The sequence below is a fragment of the Bos javanicus genome, chromosome 21 (genome assembly GCF_032452875.1).
Source record: "Bos javanicus breed banteng chromosome 21, ARS-OSU_banteng_1.0, whole genome shotgun sequence".
NCBI lineage: Eukaryota > Metazoa > Chordata > Mammalia > Artiodactyla > Bovidae > Bos > Bos javanicus.
Genome location: NC_083888.1, coordinates 24,081,684 through 24,104,931, shown reverse-complemented (window position 1 = coordinate 24,104,931; position 23,248 = coordinate 24,081,684). Strand labels below are relative to the sequence as shown.

The 23,248-nt window shown below is 44.6% G+C and overlaps 2 protein-coding genes across 11 annotated transcripts in view; both read left to right on the top strand.

The window, feature by feature from the left end:
• The window catches only part of SH3GL3 (SH3 domain containing GRB2 like 3, endophilin A3), a 129,642-nt gene that overhangs the window by 94,435 nt on the left and 11,959 nt on the right, over positions 1 to 23,248 (top strand). For 4 of the 9 annotated variants that reach the window (XM_061394525.1, XM_061394524.1, XM_061394531.1 and 1 more), the window contains one exon: positions 11,697 to 11,747. The exons of 4 other annotated variants lie outside the window; for them this stretch is intronic. In XM_061394525.1, coding sequence (XP_061250509.1) covers positions 11,697 to 11,747 — 51 coding nt within the window. Of the gene's footprint in view, positions 1 to 11,696; positions 11,748 to 12,805; positions 12,930 to 23,248 lie in introns of those variants that run through there. One more of the 9 variants, XM_061394526.1, reaches the window with a different exon arrangement.
• The window catches only part of ADAMTSL3 (ADAMTS like 3), a 410,509-nt gene continuing 400,174 nt past the window's right edge, over positions 12,914 to 23,248 (top strand). Inside the window, exon 1 of one of the 2 annotated variants that reach the window (XM_061394516.1) lies at positions 12,914 to 13,002. The gene's annotated coding sequence lies outside the window, so the exon portion shown is untranslated. Of the gene's footprint in view, positions 13,003 to 14,637; positions 14,694 to 23,248 lie in introns of those variants that run through there. The other variant, XM_061394517.1, reaches the window with a different exon arrangement.

The following is a 23,248-nucleotide window of genomic DNA, read 5'->3' as shown; positions in this document are numbered from 1 at the left end:
TTTTCCCATATGGGTCATTACAGATTGTTGAGTAGAGATCCCTGTGCTATACAATAGGTCCTTATTAGTTATCTATTTTATATATCAGTTCAGTTCAGTTCAGTCGCTCAGTCGTGTCCGACTCTTTGCGACCCCATGAATCGCAGCACGCCAGGCCTCCCTGTCCATCACCAACTCCCAGAGTTCACTCAGACTCATGTCCATCAAGTCGGTGATGCCAACCAGCCATCTCATCCTCTGTCGTCCCCTTCTCCTCCTGCCCCCAATCCCTCCCAGCATCAGAGTCTTTTCCAATGAGTCAACACTTCGCATGAGGTGGCCAAAGTACTGGAGTTTCAGCTTTAGCATCATTCCTTCCAAAGAAATCCCAGGGCTGATCTCCTTCAGAATGGACTGGATGGATCTCCTTGCAGTCCAAGGGACTCTCAAGAATCTTCTCCAACACCACAGTTCAAAAGCATCAATTCTTCGGCGCTCAGCTTTCTTCACAGTCCAACTCTCACATCCATACATGACCACAGGAAAAACCATAGCCTTGACTAGATGGACCTTTGTTGACAAAGTAATGTCTGTGCTTTTGAATGTGCTATCTAGGTTGGACATAACTTTCCTTCCAAGGAGTAAGTGTCTTTTAATTTCATGGCTGCAGTCACCATCTGCAGTGATTTTGGAGCCCCCAAAAATAAAGTCTTAACACTGTTTCCACTGTTTCCCCATCTATTTCCCATGAAGTGATGGGACCAGATGCCATGATCTTCGTTTTCTGAATGTTGAGCTTTAAGCCAACTTTTTCACTCTCCACTTTCACTTTCATCAAGAGGGTTTTTTGTTCTTCTTCACTTTTTGCCATAAGGGTGGTGTCATCTGCATATGAGGTTATTGATATTTCTCCTGGCAATCTTGATTCCAGCTTGTGTTTCTTCCAGTCCAGCGTTTCTCATGATGTACTCTGTGTATAAGTTAAATAAGCAGGGTGACAATATACAGCCTTGACGTACTCCTTTTCCTATCTGGAACCAGTCTGTTGTTCCATGTCCAGTTCTAACTGTTGCTTCCTGACCTGCATACAGATTTCTCAAGAGGCAGGTCAGGTGGTCTGGGATTCCCATGTCTTTCAGCATTTTCCACAGTTTGTTGTGAGCCACATAGTAGTGTGTATATGTCAATGCCAATCTCCCAGTTAAGCCCTCCTTCCCCTTCTTCCCTGGTAACCACAAGTTTGTTTTCTATGTCTGTGATTCTACTTCTATTTTGTAAATAAGTTCATTTCTACCATATTTCTAGAATCCACATGTAAGTGATATTACTTATATCACACACACATATATATATGTCTGACTTTGTCTTTCTCTGTCTGACTTACTTCACTGAATATGACAATCTAGGTCCATCCATGTTGCTGCAAATGCCATTATTTTGTTCTTTTTATGGCTGAGTAATATTCCATTTTATTTATTTTTTTAATTTAATTTTATTTTTAAACTTTACATAATTGTATTAGTTTTGCCAAATATCAAAATGAATCTGCCACAGGTATACATGTGTTCCACATGCTGAACCCTCCTCCCTCCCCATACCATCCCTCTGGGTCGTCCCAGTGCACTAGCCCCAAGCATCCAGTATCGTGCATCGAACCTGGACTGGCAACTCGTTTCTTACGTGATATTTTACATGTTTCAATGCCATTCTCCCAAATCTTCCCACCCTCTCCCTCTCCCACAGAGTCCATAAGACTGTTCTATACATCAGTGTCTCTTCTGCTGTCTCGTACACAGGGTTATTGTTACCATCTTTCTAAATTCCATATATATGCGTTAGTGTACTGTATTGGTGTTTTTCCTTCTGGCTTACTTCACTCTGTATAACAGGCTCCAGTTTCATCCACCTCATTAGAACTGATTCAAATGTATTCTTTTTAATGGCTGAGTAATACTCCATTGTGTATATGTACCATAGCTTTCTTATCTATTCATCTGCTGATGGACATCTAGGTTGCTTCCATGTCCTGGCTATTATAAACAGTGCTGTGATGAACATTGGGGTACACGTGTCTTTTTCCCTTCTGGTTTCCTTGGTGTGTATGCCCAGCAGTGGGATTGCTGGATCATAAGGCAGTTCTATTTCCAGTTTTTTAAGGAATCTCCACACTGTTCTCCATAGTGGCTGTACTAAGTTTTATGGCTGAGTAATATTCCATTTTATATGTGTTATCCTATTATTTTTTAATGGATTCATAGTTTTCCATTATATATACCATTTCCCCTATTAATAGACATTAAAGTTGCTTCCAGTTATTTTCTAAAAGGAATGTCCTTTATCTGCCTCTACATGCTGATGGGCAAGTCCTTCTTGGAAATGAAATTGCTGAGTTAGAGTGAATGCATTTAAGAGACCATTGATACTGCCAAATTACCTGCTAAAACAGGTACACTACTATTAATATAGCAATACCTGCTTCCCCTTGCCTGTGTCATTAGACTTCAATTTTTGCCAAGTACTAATGGATAAAAAACAATTCTTTGCTCTGTGTGCAACTTCTCATTTGAGATTCCATGTCAATTTGCCTGTGGTGCTGTGTCTGTTACTGCTGCCCACTTCCCGTGGTTCTGAGGGATTACGGATGCTTTGCTGAGTGAGGTGCAGTGGTTTCTAGTTTTCTGGCTGGCTGCCTCCCTCACGGCACCATTTCAGGTCCCTGCGCTCAGTACTCCTCCTGGAGGCAGACGCCTGGTCTCCTGGGTACTTGGTACAAGGCCAGGGTGGGAGGAGTCATCAGGCCGCTCTTTGCCCAGAATGCCAACTAGTCTTCCAGCTCCCAGAACTATTTACTCTGAGTTTGGGGCACCCTCCAAACCCACTTTTGTTGCATCTCTCTTTGGGGACCATTTTGAGCTTCATTTTCTCCAGCTGCTTGATTTCCATCTTTCAGATATTCCTTATAGTTTTCGTAATTTATGGTCCTTCTTGTTTTCCAACATTATTTGGAATTAAAGACACACCTATTTTATTTTCTAATTTTTAAAATTGATTTTACTGAAGTATAGTTGCTTTGCAATGTTGTGTTAGTTTCTACGGTACAGCAAAGTGAATCAGCCATACATATACATACATCCCCTCCCTTTTGAACTTTCTTCCCATTCAGGTCGCCACAGTGAATTAGAGTTCCCTTTGCTATAGGGTATGTTCTTATTAGTTATCTATTTTATACATAGTATCAATAGTGTATATGTATCAATCCCTATCTCCTAATTCTTTCCATCCTGCTTCTTCCCCCTTGGAAGACATACCTATTTTATAATCTTTAGTGATTGGCTGGGATTCCCTGGTGGCTCAGTGGTAAAGAACCACCTGCTAATGCAGGAGACGTGGGTTTGATCCCTGGCTTTGGAAGATCCCCTGGAGAAGGAAATGACAACCCACTCCAGTATTCTTGCCTGGAGAATCCCCATGGACTGAAGAGCCTGGAGGGCTACAGTCCATGGGGTCACAAAGAGTCGGACATGACTTAGTGACTGAGCATGCACACACTTGTCCAAAGAAATGATGGATTCTGCAGGACCCGCTATTGAGTCAATGAGAGAAGATTAGACCCTGGTTCTACTCCCTGGAAGGTGAGAAGCCTAGCTCTTGTCCTTTATCCTGCAGGTCCCTAGATTTATCTTCTCAGATGTCTTTCATAGCTTCCACATCTTCATATCTGAAGTGGCCTTTGGAAAGCCGCTTCTTCTGACAATTGTGCTTACTGCTGCTTAGGTGTCTTGAGGGTTCTTCAAGGTTCAATAGATGCAGATGTTTTCAGGTTAGACCAGCACTTCCTTTTCCCAATTCAAGGCCTCCAAAAATGTAATAGCTTCTGATCTGTGTCTCCCAAGCACTCCCATGTGCCAGTAATCACATCCAAGTTTCTTTCTTAGATATAGCTCTTAAGAGACCGCCTTACTTCTTTCCTTTCTTGCCTAACCTTTCCTTTCCTTTTCTAAATATTTCTATATTTGGCTCTCTTGGGTCTTAGCTGTGGCATGTAGAATCTTCTTTGCATCATGCAGGCTCTTCATTGTGGCCCATAGACTCTCTAGTTGAGGTGTGTGGGCTTAGTTGTCCTGCAGCACGTGGGATCTTAGTTCCCTGACCAGGGAGCGAACCTGTGTCCTCTGTGTTGCAAGGCAGATTCTTAACCGTTGGACCACCAGGGAAGTCCCAGCTAACCTTTCTTAACTTATGGAGGCTACCTTGAGGCCATCTGGAATAGCAGATAAGTGGGAAAGCAATACCTTTAGATAAATCTTTGCTGTGGAATGAGGTCCATTCATTCAGTTTACAGAAGTCTCTGAGAATGACTTGGAGCACAGCCTGCCCATCGTCTGTTCTTTGGTGGTACAGAAGCTTATCTAATGCTCTGGGACCCAATCTCTGATTCTCGTCTCTTCCCTTTTTGCTTGCAAACCGGGCAATTCTTTCCTTTCTTACAATAAGTAGCTAGATGTACCAAGGAGCAGTTACCATCCAGTCACATTCTGTTTTCCCCAATTTCTTCCTTTAGGCTCCTGATATGCGGGATGCTTTGAAAGTTACCACAGGCAAAAGTTTTACCAAGTGTTTTTCCACACCCTAATTAGGATCGCCGACTTTCATGCCAGTTATATCTGTTTCTTCTTCATCACGGCTTGGCCACTAAGTTTAGCTCTTATCATGACAACATCCCACTTCTGGTACCAGTTTTTGCATGAGTTAGGGTAAGAATAGTTACTGTTGTACAGAGACTCAAGAAAGCAATGGTTCAAATGAGATAGAAATTAAGACTGGAAGTCCAGGTCTGGAGGTTGCCTTTTAGGGAAGTAAACCAAAGGTGGTTGATGTTACTTCCACTCCCACCCCCCTGGGATGGACCTAGTCACAGGGCCACAACTAGCTGCAGAGGCTGGGGGAGTGGGTTTAGCTGGAGAGCCACATCCCACCACTATACCACCGTGAAGAGGAGCGAGAGAGTGTTGGTGGCCAGCTTGCAGTTTCTACCACACACATCTATCTCCTACACATATGTTGTGGAAGAACACATCAGGCCCCACACAATTCATTTCCATTAGAACGTGGTACCTCATGCAGGATGGTATGGGAACGTACATTAAGGATAACCTAGGAGTCGGCAGGCTTTTTTTGTAGAGGGACAGGTCATAAAAAGTTTACACTTTGTCAGTTATTTGGTCTTGGTTGCAACCTCTCAACTCTGTTCTGATGTGAAGGCAGCCACAGACAGTATGGAAATGGATGAGCATGGCTGTATTCCATTCAGATGTTACTTGGCCCACAGGCCAGAGTTTGCCAACCCTGGGGTGACTCATTGGGAAATCAACTCAACAATATCCATCAAAATTAATAAAAATGTTTGCATACTCTCAGTGGCTTCATTCCTGGAAATGTATCCTAAAGAAATAATGTAAGCAAAAGCATATTCCTGTACCTATTACAGCACTATACAGAGGAAGAACAAGTTATAAATGGGAACAGTCTAATGACCAATATTTATTTATATATATTTGTCAACATTAGGATAATGGTTAAGTAGATGATGGTATATCAAATGGGATATTGTGCAGCTTTTCAAACTCACTGACATGGAAATTATGTTGAAACATTCGAATGTTTGTGGTTTGATATGAAGTTGAAAAGAAAGACACAGAGTTATCAGTGTTCTGTGATTACAACCTTGTAAATCAATTTGTGCGTGTAGGCCAGGCTAAATGGTAGGATTCTGGGCAATATTTTCCTTTTTAAAAAGATATTCTTTAAATTGTGTTTCAATAAGTGTATTTGAATAAACAAGCATGTATTTAATAATGGAAAAGTTGTGACTTTTGAAGAATAGGTATACTTCGTTCTTTAAAGAAAACTGTGTACCCACTGTATTCCCTGTTCTCCCCACCCCCAGGAAGCTTAGTGCCAGATGCAAAGTTCAAGCACAGCAATCATTATAAAATGGCCAGAGCTGGTCCATGTGCACATCCTCCCCTTTGATGAGGGTGACCATGCATCCTAGTTTGCTTGGGACAGTCCCAGCGTATGTCTGTTGCTCCAGTATAATTTTTGAAAAAATGTCTTTATTTAGTTTTGGCTTCACTGGGTCTTTGTTGCTATGCGCAGGCTTTCTCTAGTTGCAGTCGGGGGCTACTCTCTAGTTGTGGTGTGCAGGCTCCTCATTGCAGCGGCGTCTCTTATTGCAGAGCACAGACTCCAGGCACATGGACTTTGGCAGTTGTGTGTGCAGGCTTAGTTACCTAGCAGCGTGTAAGATCTTCAGGACCAGGGATGGAACCTGTGTCCCCTGCATTGGCGGGTGGATTCTTAACCACTGGACCAACAGGGAAGTCCCTCTGATACCATTTTTAGTAGTCCGCTCCCTCCTTTACTCACAAGTTCTATTGTTTGTATGAAAATACATTGTTTCCTTACTTTTTATGGCTTTACTTTTCTCTTTCTGGTCTGTGAAACCTCTCTTCTGAATACATATGTTATTGTGAGCCATTTCAAAATTTCTGTTAGAAAGAAGCTGGTTATAAATATAACTAAATACGTTGAAAGCAAGTCCAACCCCAGCCTGCCTTCCTCCCTGTATTATATCTGAATGAATTGGAATCAGCAGACCCTAGGACCCCAGAAGGGCTTCCCAGATGGCTCAGTGGTAAAGAATTCATCTATCAATGCAGGAGACACTGGAGATGCAGGTTCGATCCCTGGGTCAGGAAGATCCCCTGGAGAAGGGAATAGCAACCCACTCCAGTATTCTTGCCTGGGAAATCCCATGGACAGAGGCTACAGTCTATGGGGTCACAAAGAGTTGGACACAACTGAGTAGAGTTGTTTTTACAATGTTGTGTTAGTTTCTGTTGTACAGCAAAGTGGATCAACCACACGTTTACAAATGTCTTCCCTCTACCTTTTTTTAGATTTCCTTCCCATTTAGGTCACCACAGAATATTAAGTAGAGTTCCCAGTGCCATACAGTATGTTCTCATTAATTATCTATTTTATACATGCTGCTAAGCTGCTAAGTCCCATCAGTCGTGTCCGACTCTGTGCGACCCCATAGACGGCAGCCCACCAGGCTCCCCGTCCCCCTGGGATTCTCCAGGCAAGAACACTGGAGTGGGTTGCCATTTCCTTCTCCAGTGCATGAAAGTGAAAAGTGAAAGTGAAGTTGCTCAGTCGTGTCCGACTCTTAGCGACCCCATGGACTGCAGCCCACCAGGCTCCTCCGTCCATGGGATTTTCCAGGCAAGAGTACTGAGTGGGGTGCCATTGCATAGTAGTGTGTATACCCAATTCATCCCACTCCTGCCTTCCTCCCTTGGTGTCTGTACATTGTTCTCTATGTGTCTCTATTTCTGCTTTGCAAATAGGTTCATCTCTAACATTTTTCTAAATTCCACATATATGCATTAATATACAATATCTGTTCTTCTCTTTTTCTGACTTACTTCACTCTGTATGACATTCGCTGGGTCCATCCGTGTCTCTGCAAATGGCACAGTTTCGTTCCTTTTTATGGCCAAGTGATATTCCATTGTCTATACATACTCCAACTTCTTTATCTATTCATCTGTTCATGGACATCCAGGTTGCTTCCATGTCCTGGCTATTGTAAATAGTGCTTCAGTGAACACTGGGGTGCATGTGTCTTTTGGGATTATGGTTCTTTCTGGGTATATGCCCATGAGTGTGGTTGCTGAGTCATATGGTAGTTCTATATCTTACAGATTTTTCATTTTATCTTGTTAAGAAATAATACTGGGGAATGTCAGCAAACGTTCAAGAGCATCAGGAAAGATTTCTTTCCAAGATTCTTGATCGGAGGGAATCGGGCCAGCAAGTGGTTGCAAAGGGAGTCTGTTGTACGCATCTGACTTGGAAGAAGAAAGCGGTGATAGGACAGTCCGTTCCTTGGCCTCCTCATCCAGACTGTGTGTGTAGTACTCTGTCCCCTCCTTCTTGGCCAGTAGCTCAGTCCCCAGGCAGATTAAGTTGTTAGCTGGGTGATGGTCAGCCAGAGATCACAGATGTGTAGAAGATGGCTTTCAGGAAGGCTCAGTATCCACAACTGGATTCTCCATTATAGCACACTGCATGCCATGCCACCGTGTAACATCTGCCTCTACTTTAGTCCCCATCCCCAGCCCTGGGCTTCCTCGTTGATTCGTGGGTAGAATTTGCGAGTGTGATGGCGTCCCGTACTGTTTGTTTCTAAGGCACAGTTTCAAAAGAAAATGGCATTTTATAGCCGGCATTAATGGGAAATTACTTTCCATTAGGATTCTGAATGATTTGCACATAATGTTTATAAAGTAAAGGAAAAATGTCAAGCATTTCACTAACAATTTAAAGCAAAGCTCCTAGGACTCTGCCAGAAATGAATTCCAAGAACATTTTCTTCATCATTTCTTCTTTCTAAAGAAAAAAAAAAACAGAGGTGGGGGAAGATGAAAGGACGTAGATCAATTAGGCTGAATCCATGGTGGGACTAAGATGGAATCTTTGATAATATGGTTTCTAGGTACTTAAGAGAATGAATAAAGTGAGCCAAAAAAGGGAGAGGGGGGTGGTGGTGGAAATCACATCTTGAAATGATGGATTGCAGACAAAATCCAAGTTTAGGCTCTGGCGAGGAGAAACCACTGCCTGTCCAAGCCCCTGAGTGTGGGGTCATGAGGCTTCATCGGAGTATGCTGCCTCTTTGTCCCCAAAGAGAAAGGGAGGCCAAGAAAAGTCTTCGCGCTAAAATGTGTGCCTGGGTCGTTCCCAGAAAACCCTTGGTTTTCAGGAAAATAGTAAAGGAACTTGCGACCTATGCTTAGGCATCTTCCCTACCTTGGGTAAGTCGTCACTTGCTGAATTCTAAATGTAAAGACTAGAGAACAGAGGCCATTGTACATTTTTTAATCAACTCACTTATTTATGAAGGCCTTCTCTTTTCTAATTTTATTTATGTTTTTATTTTTGGCTGTGCTGGATCTTCATTGCTGCAAGCGGGCTTTCTTTAGTTGCGGCACGTGGACTTTTCATTGCGATGGCTTCTCTTGTTGCGGAGCATGGGCGCTAGGTGTGAGGGCTTCAGTAGTTGCGGCTCCTGGGCTCTAGAGCACAGGCTCAGTAGGCGTGGTGCATGGGCTTAGTTGCCCGGCAGGCATGTGGGATCTTCCTGGATCAGGGATTGAACCTGTGTCCCCTGCACTGGCAGGTGGGTTCTTATCCACTGTGCCACCAGGGAAGTCCCTACGGAGGTTTTCTTTTGCACTGCGGTTCTTAAAGAGGGCGCCACTTTGTCTAATCACAACTGAGGGTTAATATGGACCAAACTGAGACTGACGTTAATGTGGAAGGCAAAGATGAGTGAACAAGTGTGGGTTTCAAACATGTGCTCCAGGCATTTCAGAGCGAGGTGAAATAAATCTCTCAAATGATGTATATTAAGACATTCTAACTCCCTTTGGGTATAAAGAGACTTTTTATAAATTCCTTGACACTTCTTAGGGGGCTCGGATGTAATGTCTAGGGCTTAAGTCCTTCCCCTCATTGGAGTGAAATCTCTAGGATTACATTAGAAAATAAACATTTATTCAGAAGTAAAGTGTGAAGTGTGAAACTTAAAGAAGACGAGCACTCTGCAAATAGAAATGGATGTATTTTTAACCCGAATTTCCAAAGAGGAAATTAAAATTTCACACAGCAGTGACAACGGTGATTGCTTGGTCAGCAGGTCCTTTTTTACTCTTTCTCTCTTGTCCTTCCCACTCTTTCCTTGGTCTTTTTTTCCCTTGCCATCAGCCTGTCTGCAGTCTCCATGTCTGTATATTATCAGTAATAGTTCAGAGTCAGAGTTATAGACAGAGATATAAGCAAAAAATGGGAGTCTCTTGTTGGAATTCAGAATTCTGGCACTTATTTGCTGTGTGACTTTGGGAGAGTTTCTTAACATCTCTGGACTGATTTATACTTGTTCCTAAATGAAGTGATTGGACTCAATACATTCCAGGTTTATTTTCCAGCTCTAAATTCTGTGGCTTCAAAATTTATCTTTTATGAGTACTCAGCATTCTTACAAATTTGCAAAGTGCACAGACTGAACATTTTTATATTTTCTGTATTTTAAAAAATACTATTAAAAATTAAAGTGTGAGCTCTGATTATTATTCTTGATCAATAGGCATTGATGTGAGAAAGGGGGAAGGGTCCTTTTTTTATTCTTTATCTCAAGAAAGCTTCAGAGGGAAAAGTTTTCTTGCTGCAGGGGATGGTTTCCTGTAACTGTGCTAAATAGTCTGTAAAAAGAGTTTTTGAAAAGCCTGTTGGACATAATTTCCAATTTAGTTGTCAAAATTTTAATCCTCCTTGGCTGAAATGGTTCTATTATCTCAGATGCATATTTTAAAATCTTAGCGTATATTCTACAATGATATGCTTGGTCTTTAAGCTAAAACTTAAAATAATGTTATCTAAATATTCATTTATGTACTTATGTTTTAAAAAAAATAGTCAAGTGAAGTCAGTCTCCAAGGATTGCAAACAGAGCGGCCATGGAGCACAGTTCCAGTGGACCTTGTGTTGGAATCCACGTGGGTGACACCCCCTCTGGAGTTGCTGAGTGGGTGTGGCCTCAGGTGCAAATCCTGATGCCAGATTGTGGGAAAGTCTTCCCAGGTCGCTCAGTGGTAAAGGATTTGCCTGCCAACAACAGGAGACATGGGTTCGATCCCTGGGTCAGGAAGATCCTCTGGAGAAGGGAATGGCAACCCACTCCAGTATTCTTGCCTGGGAAAAAGAGGAGCCTGGTGGGCTACAGTCCATGGGGTCACAAAGAGTCAGATGCCACTAAGCAACTAAACAACAACAACAACGAGAAAACAGCGAGGCCAGTGATGTCTGACTGCAGACCTCCAAGTCAGGAGCACCGCAGGCAGAGGAGTCTGTAGCGGATAGAGTAAATGCTCACCCTGTCCAAACTGCAGCCGCTTGTTGCCCGAGAATGTGGACCAAGGATAGCCAGCCCTTAGGATTTTTCCAAGAGAAGCCAGAAATCACATATTTATGTGCAATCTCCTGATTTTTAAATACTGGCAACTAATCCACACTGTACAAAGCAAGGAGCCGGCCAAGCAAAACACCGTCTGCAAACTGATCCCCCTGCCAGTGGCCAGGAAGCCACCTCTGATTAAGGCCGCTGTTCGTCTTCTCCTTTCCCTTAACTCAGAGTGGCAAAGGCAACCCACACGCCCTGGACCCGGTTGTAGCAGAGGGCTCACCTCCCAGGAAACTTGGCTAAATAATGGGCCACAGCTTCCGAGAAGTCTGTGCAAGTCATCTTGGTACACAAGGGAAAGCTTTGTTAGTGAATGGAGGAGGGCACAAACATCACTAATTAAATCCATCTCCTGTAATCTGTGAGTGGTAGAGGATTGGTATTAAGGTAAAAACAAATTACAGGTGCTTATTTTTATAGATTATAATAATTAAGCTTGAGTTCCACTGACAAGTTATTTTAACAAATCACATCTCCTATGGATAAATACAGAGTTCTTATTTCTAGATTATTCATAAACCTTTACTAGACCATACTCACTAGTTTATGACTTAACTGTCTTAGCTCAAGCTGCTATAACAAATACTAGATCAAGTGGCTTAAAACAACCAACATTTATTTCTCACAGTTTCAGAGTCTGGGAAGTTCAAGATCAAGGTGCCGGCAGACTCGTTGTCGGGTGAGGGACCCCTTCCTGGTTTGCAGATGGCTGTCTTCTCGTCGTCTGTCCCTGGTGGCACTAATGCCATTTTCGAGGGCTCTACCCTCATGACCTTGTCATCCCCCAACATCCCCACCTGCTAATACCACCACTTTGGGGATTAGGACTTCAACATCTGAATATTGGGGGCACACAGACATTCTGTCCATGGCATTAGCCATAGATCTATACGTAAAATTCGCAGGTAAGGAAACCAGGGTCCAGAGGTGACCTCACCCAGAGCTAGAACCCAGGGATCCAAACTGTCTGTCTCATATGGTCTTACCAAATGAACAAAAATAGTCCTTTACAGATGTTGAACAAAAATGGGTTCTGTAGTATTCATCAGAGTTATATACCAATGCTGTATCTGGGTCAGCTCAAGCAAAAGTGTTAGCTTCAAAAAAATGTTTGCTGCCAGAGCTTGAGATTTTTGATCAATAAAAAAATGACAACTTTTGAAGGGAGCTTGAACCAGATATGCTGGTTCTAATTCAAGAGAGATGGTGCCTGGCCCAGGGTACACACTCAGTGTTTGAGTCTGAAGCAGAAATAGACTTGAAAGTTCCAAGTCCCTTTTGGGCCCAACCCGTTAAGAGATGAACTCTCTAGTTAGATGGTATGGGTGTAGTGAGTCTCTGGGTGGCTGACCATACTCCTCCTAACTGGCTGCCCATTCCACCTGCTGTCAGGTACCTTCCTTTCTCCCCATGGGTAGCAGAAGTCATATGCAGACACCTCTGCATTCCTGACTTGAGACCAGGAAGTGAGCAGAAAACAGGCTTACCCAGCCAGGACAGGTGTCACCTGCCTTTCAGAGGAAGGCCCAAGTCCTGGCTTTCGCTCCATCCCTCTCAGTCAGAATTCTGTCATCAAAAGAATAGGAATTCTCACCTTACCTGCAGAGGGTTATTCTGAGGATTATATCAGATCCTGTAAATAAGAGGTACTGGGCACACACGGTACTTGCAACATAGTGTAAGCGCCCAGGACACAGCAGTTGTTAACGTTTCATAACTGGTTATCTGATTTCCCAGCCTACAGCAGACTGGAAGGAGCAGATTAGAAAGGCATGGGGGACTGCTCCGGGAAGGCCCACTGTCGGCAGGAAAAAGTGACAGGTCGCAGCCTGATGACAAGGGAGGCAAGAGAAACACTATAAAGAGCAGGAACAAAATCTCTAAAAGGCACAGCAGTTTGGGGCATTTACTAAAAGACAAAGAACCCTCCTCAGGTCAGTAGCTTCTGTAGACTCTGTACCTTGTACGTTGATAGGCATGCATGTTGACAGCAGGTGTATGAATTTTACTTCTCTCTCCATCCGCTTCCCCGCTCACCACAAAGTAGGAGTGGGGGTTGTCGCTTGCCTTTCGATTGTGATGCTCTGACCAGATGCTTCCAGGTAATGAAATCCCTGAAGTCAGGGCCACCAGAGGAGACAAGAGTGCAGTGGGTTCCTTGGGTGATCTGAAAATACGGCAAGTTCAAGGACATCAAAAGAGCTGTGACTTTTAGTGTCATGGAGAGAAGGATTTCCCTGCCCCTCTTACCACTTCTGCTCCCTCCTTGATCTTCTTCAAAGTCAGGGCGAGAAATATATTTTCGACAACAGGCTCCCAGGTCCTGGCTGGTGGCAGAGAGAGAGGGAGGGAGCACATGAGGTGGCCGGGCTGCAGAGACACCAGCACACCAGCTCTACGCTGGGGTCTAACCCACCACCCAGAATAGATGTCCATTTTTTTTTGCTTGTTACACTAAGTCTGATATATATGAACCTTCAAGTTGGGAACTTTCCAAGATGTGAATGTTCACATTTCCATTCAGAGCTATCACAAGTTACTTCTCATGTCTGGCATACACTGTCGCGTGCATGCATCCTCCACAAGGAGCTGTGCTTGTGTGCACTTTACCGTACAGTCCTGTGTAGAGGACAGTAGTGCAGTGTCTTTATTTCAAGCCCGAATGTCCAGAAGCAAGTGTAAAAGCAGCAGTATATAGCTGATTAGTTAGTTGGTTAGCTAGGCTAACTTTGTTGGACTTACGAACAGACTGGGCTTACAAATGCACTCTCGGAATGGAACTCATTCGTATGTATAGGGACTTAATGGTATTTTTGAAGCCTGAGCTGCTCACTTTGAAGCTGCACAGCGAGTAAGGCCCAGAAGGGCATCCCTCCAGTGACTGGCAGGGTGGGTGGGATGTGGGCAGACCTTCTAGGATCAGAGAAGGATTAAGGTGGAGAGCACTCGAAGAGCATTCCAGGCCTGGGAGCTCCAGGAGCCTGCCCTGCTGAGGACCCATGGCTCTTTCCAACCCAGCTGATGGACCACCCCGTTGACTGCAGTTGGCTCAGAAACCTAGTGGGCATAAACTCAGCATCCAACGATGTTCAGAGTGGGTGCATGCCACGGTGATCAAGAGCTCAGACTCTGGACCTAGATGGAGGTCAGATCTCAGCACTGATGCTTAAGTGCTTGGAACCCCAATTTCTCTCTACATCACATTGGGGGAAATAATAGTACCTCAGGCTTCCCAGGTGATTCAGCAGTAAAGAATCCGCCTGCCATTGTGGGAGATGCAGGTTCGACCCCTGGGTTGGGAAGATCCCCTGGAGGAGGAAATGGCAACCCACTCCAGTATTCTTGCCTGGGAAATCCATAGAAGAACCTGGTGGGCTACAGTCCATAGGGTCACAAAGAGTCAGACACGACTGAGTTACCAAACAACAATAATGACAAATGGTACCTCATCAAAGGGTTCCTCTGAGAATTAAGTTTGCTTATAGGCACTTAGAATGTTTTCCTGGCACATGGTAAATACTGAAAACTGAGGGTTAGTCTTCTATCTCTCCAGCTGACCAGGACTGTGGTATTCATTGTGGGACTGTGGCTACCAGAATAATATGTGCCTGGCAGTTCTGTTCACGTGAGTAGCCCTTTGCAGCAGGGACTTGAAGAGATAAAAGCTGGAGTCAGAGAAGAGTCTCCAGAGAATCTTCCTTCTGTTAAAACAAGAGGGGACCAAATGTTGTCAGAAGCCGGTCCACATTATTGCCCAGAAGGGAGTGAAATTTCTTTTAGAGAGAACACGATTTCCCGACCTGTTGCATGTTGCCGATGCAGTACTGACTGACCGACCACCTTCCTTAAAATTCTTGTGGTTGGGTCTCTTTTTTTACTCCCTAATGGTGTGGAACAGAGCTTGAATAATAAATATTCAATAGGGACACTCCCTTCTCTCTGTTAAAATAATCTTTGTTTCAGTGCCTTAACAAGGAAGAGACTGTGTTTTCCCCACCTCTGCTCTCACATTACGTGAAGCCAGGCCTCAGGAGTGAGAGAAAATAAACACAGGCTCCCCGGCCAGGGCAGGAGGAGGCAGCCTCCTCACTGGATGGCCCGGGGCTGGGGCTTCAGCTGCCAGGAGCTCACGTGCACAGATTCTCAGCGGGTTCAGGTGCCAAGTACCGTGCACAAGAAAGCTTGTACATGGAGGTGGTGGTGGAAGGTCCCAGGGGAAAGGGGAGTGGGTGTTCAGCAAAGATGCGGTGCTGGGTGGGACCCCTCCTTTCTTCGGGGAAGATCTGGGTAGAGGTGCAGCTTATCCTCGGGCGCTGGGCGCTCAGGCTCCTTGCACAGGTCTGCGCCAAGCACGGCCAGTTTGAAAAGATCCCACTGAGAACATGTCACCTCTTCTGCCTTCACTTCCAGCGTCCCATCTGTGGTGACACTGCCCTGTCTTTTGTGCAGAGGGAAAGTTCACACACTGTCACGGAGCGAGCACAAACTCGATTCCTCTTTAACCAAACTTGCTCGTGAGCCTCCCTTCAGACCGATGGCGGAAACAACTTAATCTTTTTTCCATTTCTACTGTTGGCCAAAAGAAAAAAAAAATTAATCTTTTTTCCATTTCTTCTAATGGTGGAAAAAAACGTAATCTGGCCATTTCAAGGTAACTCAGTCTCTTCCAATAGAAAGTGCAGACTGTCCATTTATTGCTTGCTTGATTCAGGATTTAAACCTGGTCAGTTCAGCTAAAATTTCCTGCCAGGGCTATTGGTTTTTCCTCCAAGGCTCTCTCCTACCTCCTTCTGTACCCTCAAGATGTTGCCTGGGTACAGGGGGTGTTTAGGGAACATCATGGTGATGGGTGGGGAAGCTTGTCAGGGTTTTAACTGCTTCCACAGAGGAGACTTATCACACCAGGTCTGGGCCTGGGTCAGGGGCCCAAGGCTTTGCCCTTGGGTTACTGGACCTCTGCACTGGGAGCCTGTGCACCCACGCCCAGGCCATCTCTGGTCCAGATGCCCCCTCAACACTTCCTCACTTCCTGCCTGGTCTTGAGAAGATGTGTTCACAGTGCATGGGGCCCAGGTGACCCCCTCAGGCACCCTCTCTATTTAATTACATGTGAGGGTGCTCAGTGGCTTCACTTGTGTCCGACTCTTTGCGACCCTGTTGACTGTATCCTTCCAGGCTCCTCTGTCCATGGGGATTCTCCAGGCAAGAATACTGGAGTGGGTTGCCATGCCCTCCTCTATTGTATCCTTCCAGGCTCCTCTGTCCATGGGGATTCTCCAGGCAAGAATACTGGAGTGGGTTGCCATGCCCTCCTCTAAGGGATCTTCTGGACTCAGGGATCGAACCTGCGTCTCCTGCATTGCAGGCAGATTCTTTACCACTGAGTCACAGGGGAAGCGCCTGTTTAATTACACAACCCACCATTTCCACTGTGCTCAGCACCCCCAAGTCTAGAGCTCTTTGAAGCCTACCTTCTCCTACAGTTCCAGTGGGAAGTGGGGCCAAGACCCCCACCCCAGGGTGGGATCAGGAAGCATCTCAGCCTTTTCAAACTGCTGTCTTCTTCCACCTCTTCCCCGATTCCAGGAGGTGCTCTTGTCTCTTTTCTGGTGGCAAGAAACAGTCCCTCCCTCCCCACGCTTGTAAGACAAATCTCTGTGCTCCGAGTTCTTCAACCTCTGGTTCCTTGGAACCCAGAAGTCTCTCCCCACCCCAGCTTCAAATCTCATAAAAGGCTCAGGCATGAAAGCCCGAAAGCCTCAGCGTCCACACCATCTCACAACTGAAATGGCATTATTTTGGAACTTACCAGTTAAACATCGCTCCCTCATGTGTGGGTTCCACTCTCTCCCTAAAGTACAGAAGGCCATGGCTTTCTGGGTTGGGGGCCCCAGACGGCCAAGACGACCCAGCATGACGAAGGCATCAGATGATACTTCCCAATATCATCTTGCTGCATGTACAGTTCAGAACAGTGGGCCGAGCTCTGCTGGGGGTGGACCTACCTGGTGCCTGCACTGTTGTTAAGAACTGTGTTCAGTGGGTGGATGTTGGGGGTGGGGGGACAGTGGAGAGGCTGGGAAGAGCCCAGCACTCACACCTCACTGGAGTTGGGGAACTCTTGCCCAGGGGCTCTCCACTCCTGGGTCTTGGGACAGACGCCACGTTTGGGGTTGCTTTGCTGATGGAGTGTGATGTGAGTGCTGGTCGAGGTCCAGCTCTTAGGAGACAGAAGTGGGAAGTGTGGCAGTGGTCCCTCACCTGGAGTAAATGAAGCGAGACGGGAGGGATGTGTCTCTCCCTCCACTGGTTCAGAGCGTGTGTGCAGCGAGGGCACACGTCTGCATGCATAGGCGGGGGCTGGGATAAGTGCATGTCTGCCATTTAGTATTTATTTCAGTCATCACAGGTAGCTTACAAAGTGAATGGAAGGAAAAATAGAGTGGCCAAAAAGTTCATTCGGGTCTTCCCATGCGATGTTATGGAAAAACCAAAACTAATTTTTTGGCCAACCTAACATATGTATACACACACACACACACACACACACACACAGCCCTGTAGTCAGTGTGATAGCCTATGAAGTTTCTTGGCAAGACTTAGCGGCATAGAGCATGTAGGAGGTGACATCAGGAGAGGCGGTCACAGGCGGAGCCCTGGTATCTTTCTGGCTTTGCCATTAGCTCTGGGGCCAGGCTGTTGTGACCTCTGAGGGGCACGTACTGCCTCTTCTTCAAAAAGAAAGCTTGTGGAAGACCACGAAAGACCCTTTTAGCACGGGCGTTTTGTGTTCCAGAAAATGCCTCCCAAAACCATCATGGGGCTTGGCAGTTGACTCCCTCTGTGTCAAAAACTGGTAGTGGAAGAAATGACAGAAGAATACTGATCATTTTAATAGACCACTCTGGAACAGTTATTCACTAGTAGAATTGACTTGGACTCAGCAGGTTGACTTGCTACAGGATTTCAGTGACCAGCTCCCATAGCCCCCCAGCCCACCTAGATCTGAGCTGTATTTCTAAAGGAAAATGGAAAGTCTGGCCTGGAAACACACAATTCCCTAATGCTTTGAAATCAGTGAAGGTTATTCTGTTAACATTCAAGATCATGAACCAGGCCCCCTATTTAAATCCTCCTGCTTCCTGGTGGCTCAGTGGTAAAGAATTCACTTGCCAATGCAAGAGGGACAGGATTGATCTCTGGTCCAGGGAGATCCCTTAGAGAAGGAAATGGCAACTTGCTCCAGTATTCTTGCCTGGGAAATCCTATAGACAGGAAACTGGTGGGCTACAGTTCATGGGGTGGCCAAGAGTTGGACATTACTGAGCGACTAAACAATCCCCAATTCCTGTCATTACGACAAAAGGAATATACAAACTTGGGGTGGGATAGGGTTCTGTCATTGGAAGGAGCCGTCTACATGCTGGAAGCATCAGGAAGATTCTAGAAATAATGAGGCAGGGGGCCCAGATTTTAAAATGCTGACCTACCTGGAAGTCACACCTGGGAAGGAGCTTCCCACCTGAAGAGGAAGAACAGCCTCCCCTCCCCAGCCATGACTCCCCACCCCTCTTCCCCCGCTAGCTTCCAGAGGCTCCCAGCCTCTTGCCAAAGGACTTGGAGCAAAAGAGGGCCATGGGGCTGGTGGTTCACAACCTCTCTTGGAAATTGGAAACACCTGAGAAATTTTGTTAACTCCAGTGTCTGGGTCCCATTGCCAGAGCTTCTGATTTAATTGGTCTGGGGTCAGCCCAGGCAGAGGGTGTTTATCCTGCCTCCAGATTGAGAACCACTGCAGCAGGAAGGCAAGAGGGGACCATCTCAGTCCAACTGGGGAACTTCACTGACAGATGCTCCCTAAGCGAGGTGCCGGGGTGGGGCTTGGCTCTCACTCTCACGTGGGGTGGAAGGTTAGCAGTGGGGGTGGTACTGAGGGTGGCACTGAGGGAGGCCCGCCCCCAGAGAATAGGTGCTGCTGGCTGAATTTTCTGCCACTTCCTGGCCCCTCCCCTGGACAAAGCAGCTTCTCATTTGACCAGCCCCAAATTTATCTTCTTCTTTACTTGGCTGGGAAAGACTTGTTGAGGAAAGAACAGTCTCTAGCAGAACTTGTTTCAACTCGTACTTAAAGTCTGAATGGGTAGAGGAATAAGAACGTTTCATAATAATAGAAAGAGGAAATTGAAATGGAAAACGCAGGATGGCAGAGGAACTCTTGTTTCAGAGCACAGACTGTAGAGCACAGGCTCACTGGTTGTGGTACACAGGCCTAGTTGCTCTGCTATGTGTGGGATCTTCTGGGACCAGGGATTCAACCCACGTTCCCTGCATTGGCAGGTCGATTTTTAACCACTGCAAGGTCAAGTAGCACGTGCTGAGGTAGAAGCTGTAGCAAGTGATGTAGAAGCTGCAGCAAGTTATCAGGAAGATCTAGCTAAGATAATTCATGAAGGTGGCTACGCTAAAGAAGAGATCTTCAGTGTAAATGAAACAGCTTTCTATTGGCAGAAGGTGCCATCTAGGACTTTGATAGCTAGAGAAGAAAAGTCAGTGCCTGGCTTCAAAGTTTGAAAGGTCAGAGTATCTCTCTTATTAGGGGCTATTGCAGCAGGTGACTTTAAGTAGAAGCCAATGCTTATTTACCATTCTGAAGATCTTAAGGCATTTAAGAATTATGCTAAATCTACTCTGCCTACGTGAGGCTTCCCTGGTGCCTCAGTGGTAAAGAATCTGCCTGCCAATGCAGGAGACACGGGTTTGATCCCTGGGTCGGGAAGATCCCCTGGAGAAGGAAATGGGGACCCACTTAAGTATTCTTAGCCTGGAGAATTCCATGAACAGAGGTGCCTGGCGGGCTGCAGTCCATGGAGTTGCAGAGTCAGACACGACTGAGCGACTGAACAACAACATAGCTACCACATACAGTGATCCATCTAATGCATCTGGGCAAAGTAAATGGAAAACCTTCTGGAAGGGATTCTGCTTGCCATTAGGAATGTTTGTGATTCATGGGGAGAGGTCAAAATATCAACATCATCAGAAGTGGCTTTCATTCCCCACGCATGACTTTGCGGGGTTCAAGACTCCAGTGGAAGAAATAACTGCAGATGTAGTGGAAAGAGCAAGAGAATGAATAGAATTCAAAGTGGAGCCTGGAGATGTGACTGAACTGCTGCAACCTCATGACAAAACTTGAACAGATGAGGAGCTGCTTCTGATAAATGAGCAAAGAAAGAGGTTTCTTGAGATGGAATCTACTGATGATGCTGTGAAGACTGTTGAAATGACAACAAAGGATTTACAGTATTACATAAACCTAGTTGATAAAGCAACAGCAGGGTTCGAGAGGACTGACTCTAATTTTGAAAGAAGTTCTACTGTGGGTAAAATGCTATCTAACAGCATTGCCTGCTACAGAGAAATTGTTTGTGAAAGGATGAGTCAATCCATGAGGCAGACTTCACTGTTGTCTTACTTTAAGAAGTTGCCACAGCCACCCAACCTTCGGCAACCACCACCCTCATAAGTCAGCAGCCATCAACACCAAGGCAAGACTCTCCACCCCCAGAAATGATTGACTTGTTGAAGGCTCAAATTATGGTTAGCATTTTTCAGCAATTAAGTATTTTAAAATTAAGGTGTATACATTGTTTTTTTAGATACAATGCTATTTACAGGATGGTGTAAACAGCTTTTATATGTATTGGGAAACCAAAAAAATGTGTGTGACTTGCTTTATTGAGATGTTTGCTTTATTGCAATGGTCTGGAACCAAATCTGCAATATCTCTAAGGGATGCCCGGTAGAAGAGTAATAGAGAGGAACTTGCTTTACTAATTACTTTTACTTTGTGTTGTTGTTGCTAAGTCGTATCAGACTCTTTGTAATCCCATGGTCTGTAGCATGCCAGGCTCCCCTGTCCTCCACTATCTCCCAGAGTTTGCTCAAATTTATGTCCAGTGAGTCAGTGATGCTATCTAACCATCTCATCTGCTGCCCGTTCTTTTGCCTTCAATCTTTCCCAGCATCAAGGTCTTTTCCAGTGAGTCAGTTCTTTGCATCAGGTGGCCAAAGTATTGGAGTTTCAGCTTCACCATCAGTCCTTCCAATGAATATTCAGGGTGGATTTCCTTTAGGATTGACTGGTTTGATCTCCTTGCAGTCTAAGGGACATTTACTTTAAAGCTAGACTATTTAAAATGGTGTGGTACAGTTACTGAAATACATCAGTGGGGAAAGTAGAAAATGCTAAAATAGATCCAAGTGCACATAAGACAAAAGTAGGATTGAAATCAGTTGAGAATAATGGATTATTACTATTTAATAAATTGCATTCAGATAGCTGCTTAAACATTATTAAAAATATATAATATCTTTATTTGCAAAAATCTAAATGGATTTAAGGAGAGCATCTTCACATTAAAAATTAATCTTAAAAAATTACTGGGATAAATTTAGTTGAATATTTATATATAACTGTGGAAGGGAAACCATGAATGGAAAGTTTCATCACTTTGCTTATGTGGTTTAAAATTTCTGCATGGATGGCAAAATAAAACAGAAACCCCCATCCCTGCCCCACCCCCAGTACACACTCCAAAAACAAAATGAAAGGGAAAAAATACAGATAATAAGCTGGAAACAGTGTATATATCAAACATGACAGATACGAGGTTAATATTTATAGTATGAAAGTCCATAAATATTAGGGGCACCTAATACTTTTAAGACAAAGAAAATAGAAAAATATACTGTAGTAAATTTTAAAAGTCTTAGAAAAAGTTATGTCTATGAAGAGCTAATTTCCTTCTAGAAGTTTACCCTCAGGAATTAAATGTACATATTTATAAATACACATATATTACGATATTTTTCAAAGAGTTACCAATGAATGCCAAGAGGAAACAAATGGGAAAATGAAAAGGAAGGAATATAGAAGGGAAGAGAGAGAGAAAGAGGAAGGAAGGAAAGGAAGACCTTTAAATATCCTACAAGAGGGTATCAGTTAAAGAAATTATGTTAGGGACTTCCCTGTGGTCCAGTGGTTAAGACTCTGAGCTCCCAATTCAGGGAACAGGGGTTTGATCCTTGGTCAGGGAATTAATATCCCATGTGCCACACCACGCGACCAAAACAACAATAAAGAAATTATGTTATCCTGATATAGTTGACAGCTGTTCAGTAATTAAAAGTAACCTGGAAAATGTTCATCGTAATATAATAGGAATATTCTTTTATGAAAATAATTATATGTTAAATACATACACAAATATATTCATAAAGTTATCTGGAAACTTCTATGCCATCACGTTAATTTAACACTGGTGACCTCTTCATTGGGGCTTCCCAGGTGGCACTAGTGGTAAAGAACCTGCCTGTCAATGCAGGAGTTGTAAGAGATGTGGGTTTGATTCCTGGGTCCAGAAGATCCCCTGGAGGTGGGCATGGCAACCCACTCCAGTATTCTTGCCTGGAGAATCCCGTGGTCAGAGGAACCTGGAGGGCTACAGTCCATGGGGTCACACAGAGTCAGACAGGACTGAAATGACTTAGCACACACACATGCACCTCTTCATTAGCATGTATTTATTCTCTCAATTTTGCATGTATTTACTGTCTCTTTTTGTCTTTCTCTTTTTACCGTGTTTAGTTTTGGTTTTGAAATGAAAAAATAATTACGTTAAAAATGTTGTCCTGAGAACTACCGGCTTGGTACAACAATCCCAAGGCTGCAGGCTGGTCTGTAGAGATTCTGCTCTTGTCTGTCTAGTCTCACACCCTGCCATGTTCCACCCCCTGGTTACCAGCTCTAGGAATACGGCCCTGACCATCCAGGCCTTTTCTGCTTCCTTCTTCTCTGAGTTATAGGTGATACACTACCTCGTCTTTGTTGTTTTGTTGTTGTTGTTGTTTTAGCCTTGGTTTCTTATCAATTTATTTTATTTTTTGGCCACACTGTGTGGCACACGGGGATCTTAGTTCCCTGATCCGGGATTGAACCCGCGTCCCCTGCGTTGGAAGCATGGAGTCTGAACCGCTGGACCACCAGGGAAGTCCCTCATCTTTGTTCTTCAGATGTTTCTCATGTGTTGTCCACTCTCCAGAAAGGAACTATGAGCTCCCTGAGGGCAGGGGTTAGGCCTTGTAAAATTCTGCACCTCCCTTGGGCTTCAGGCAGAG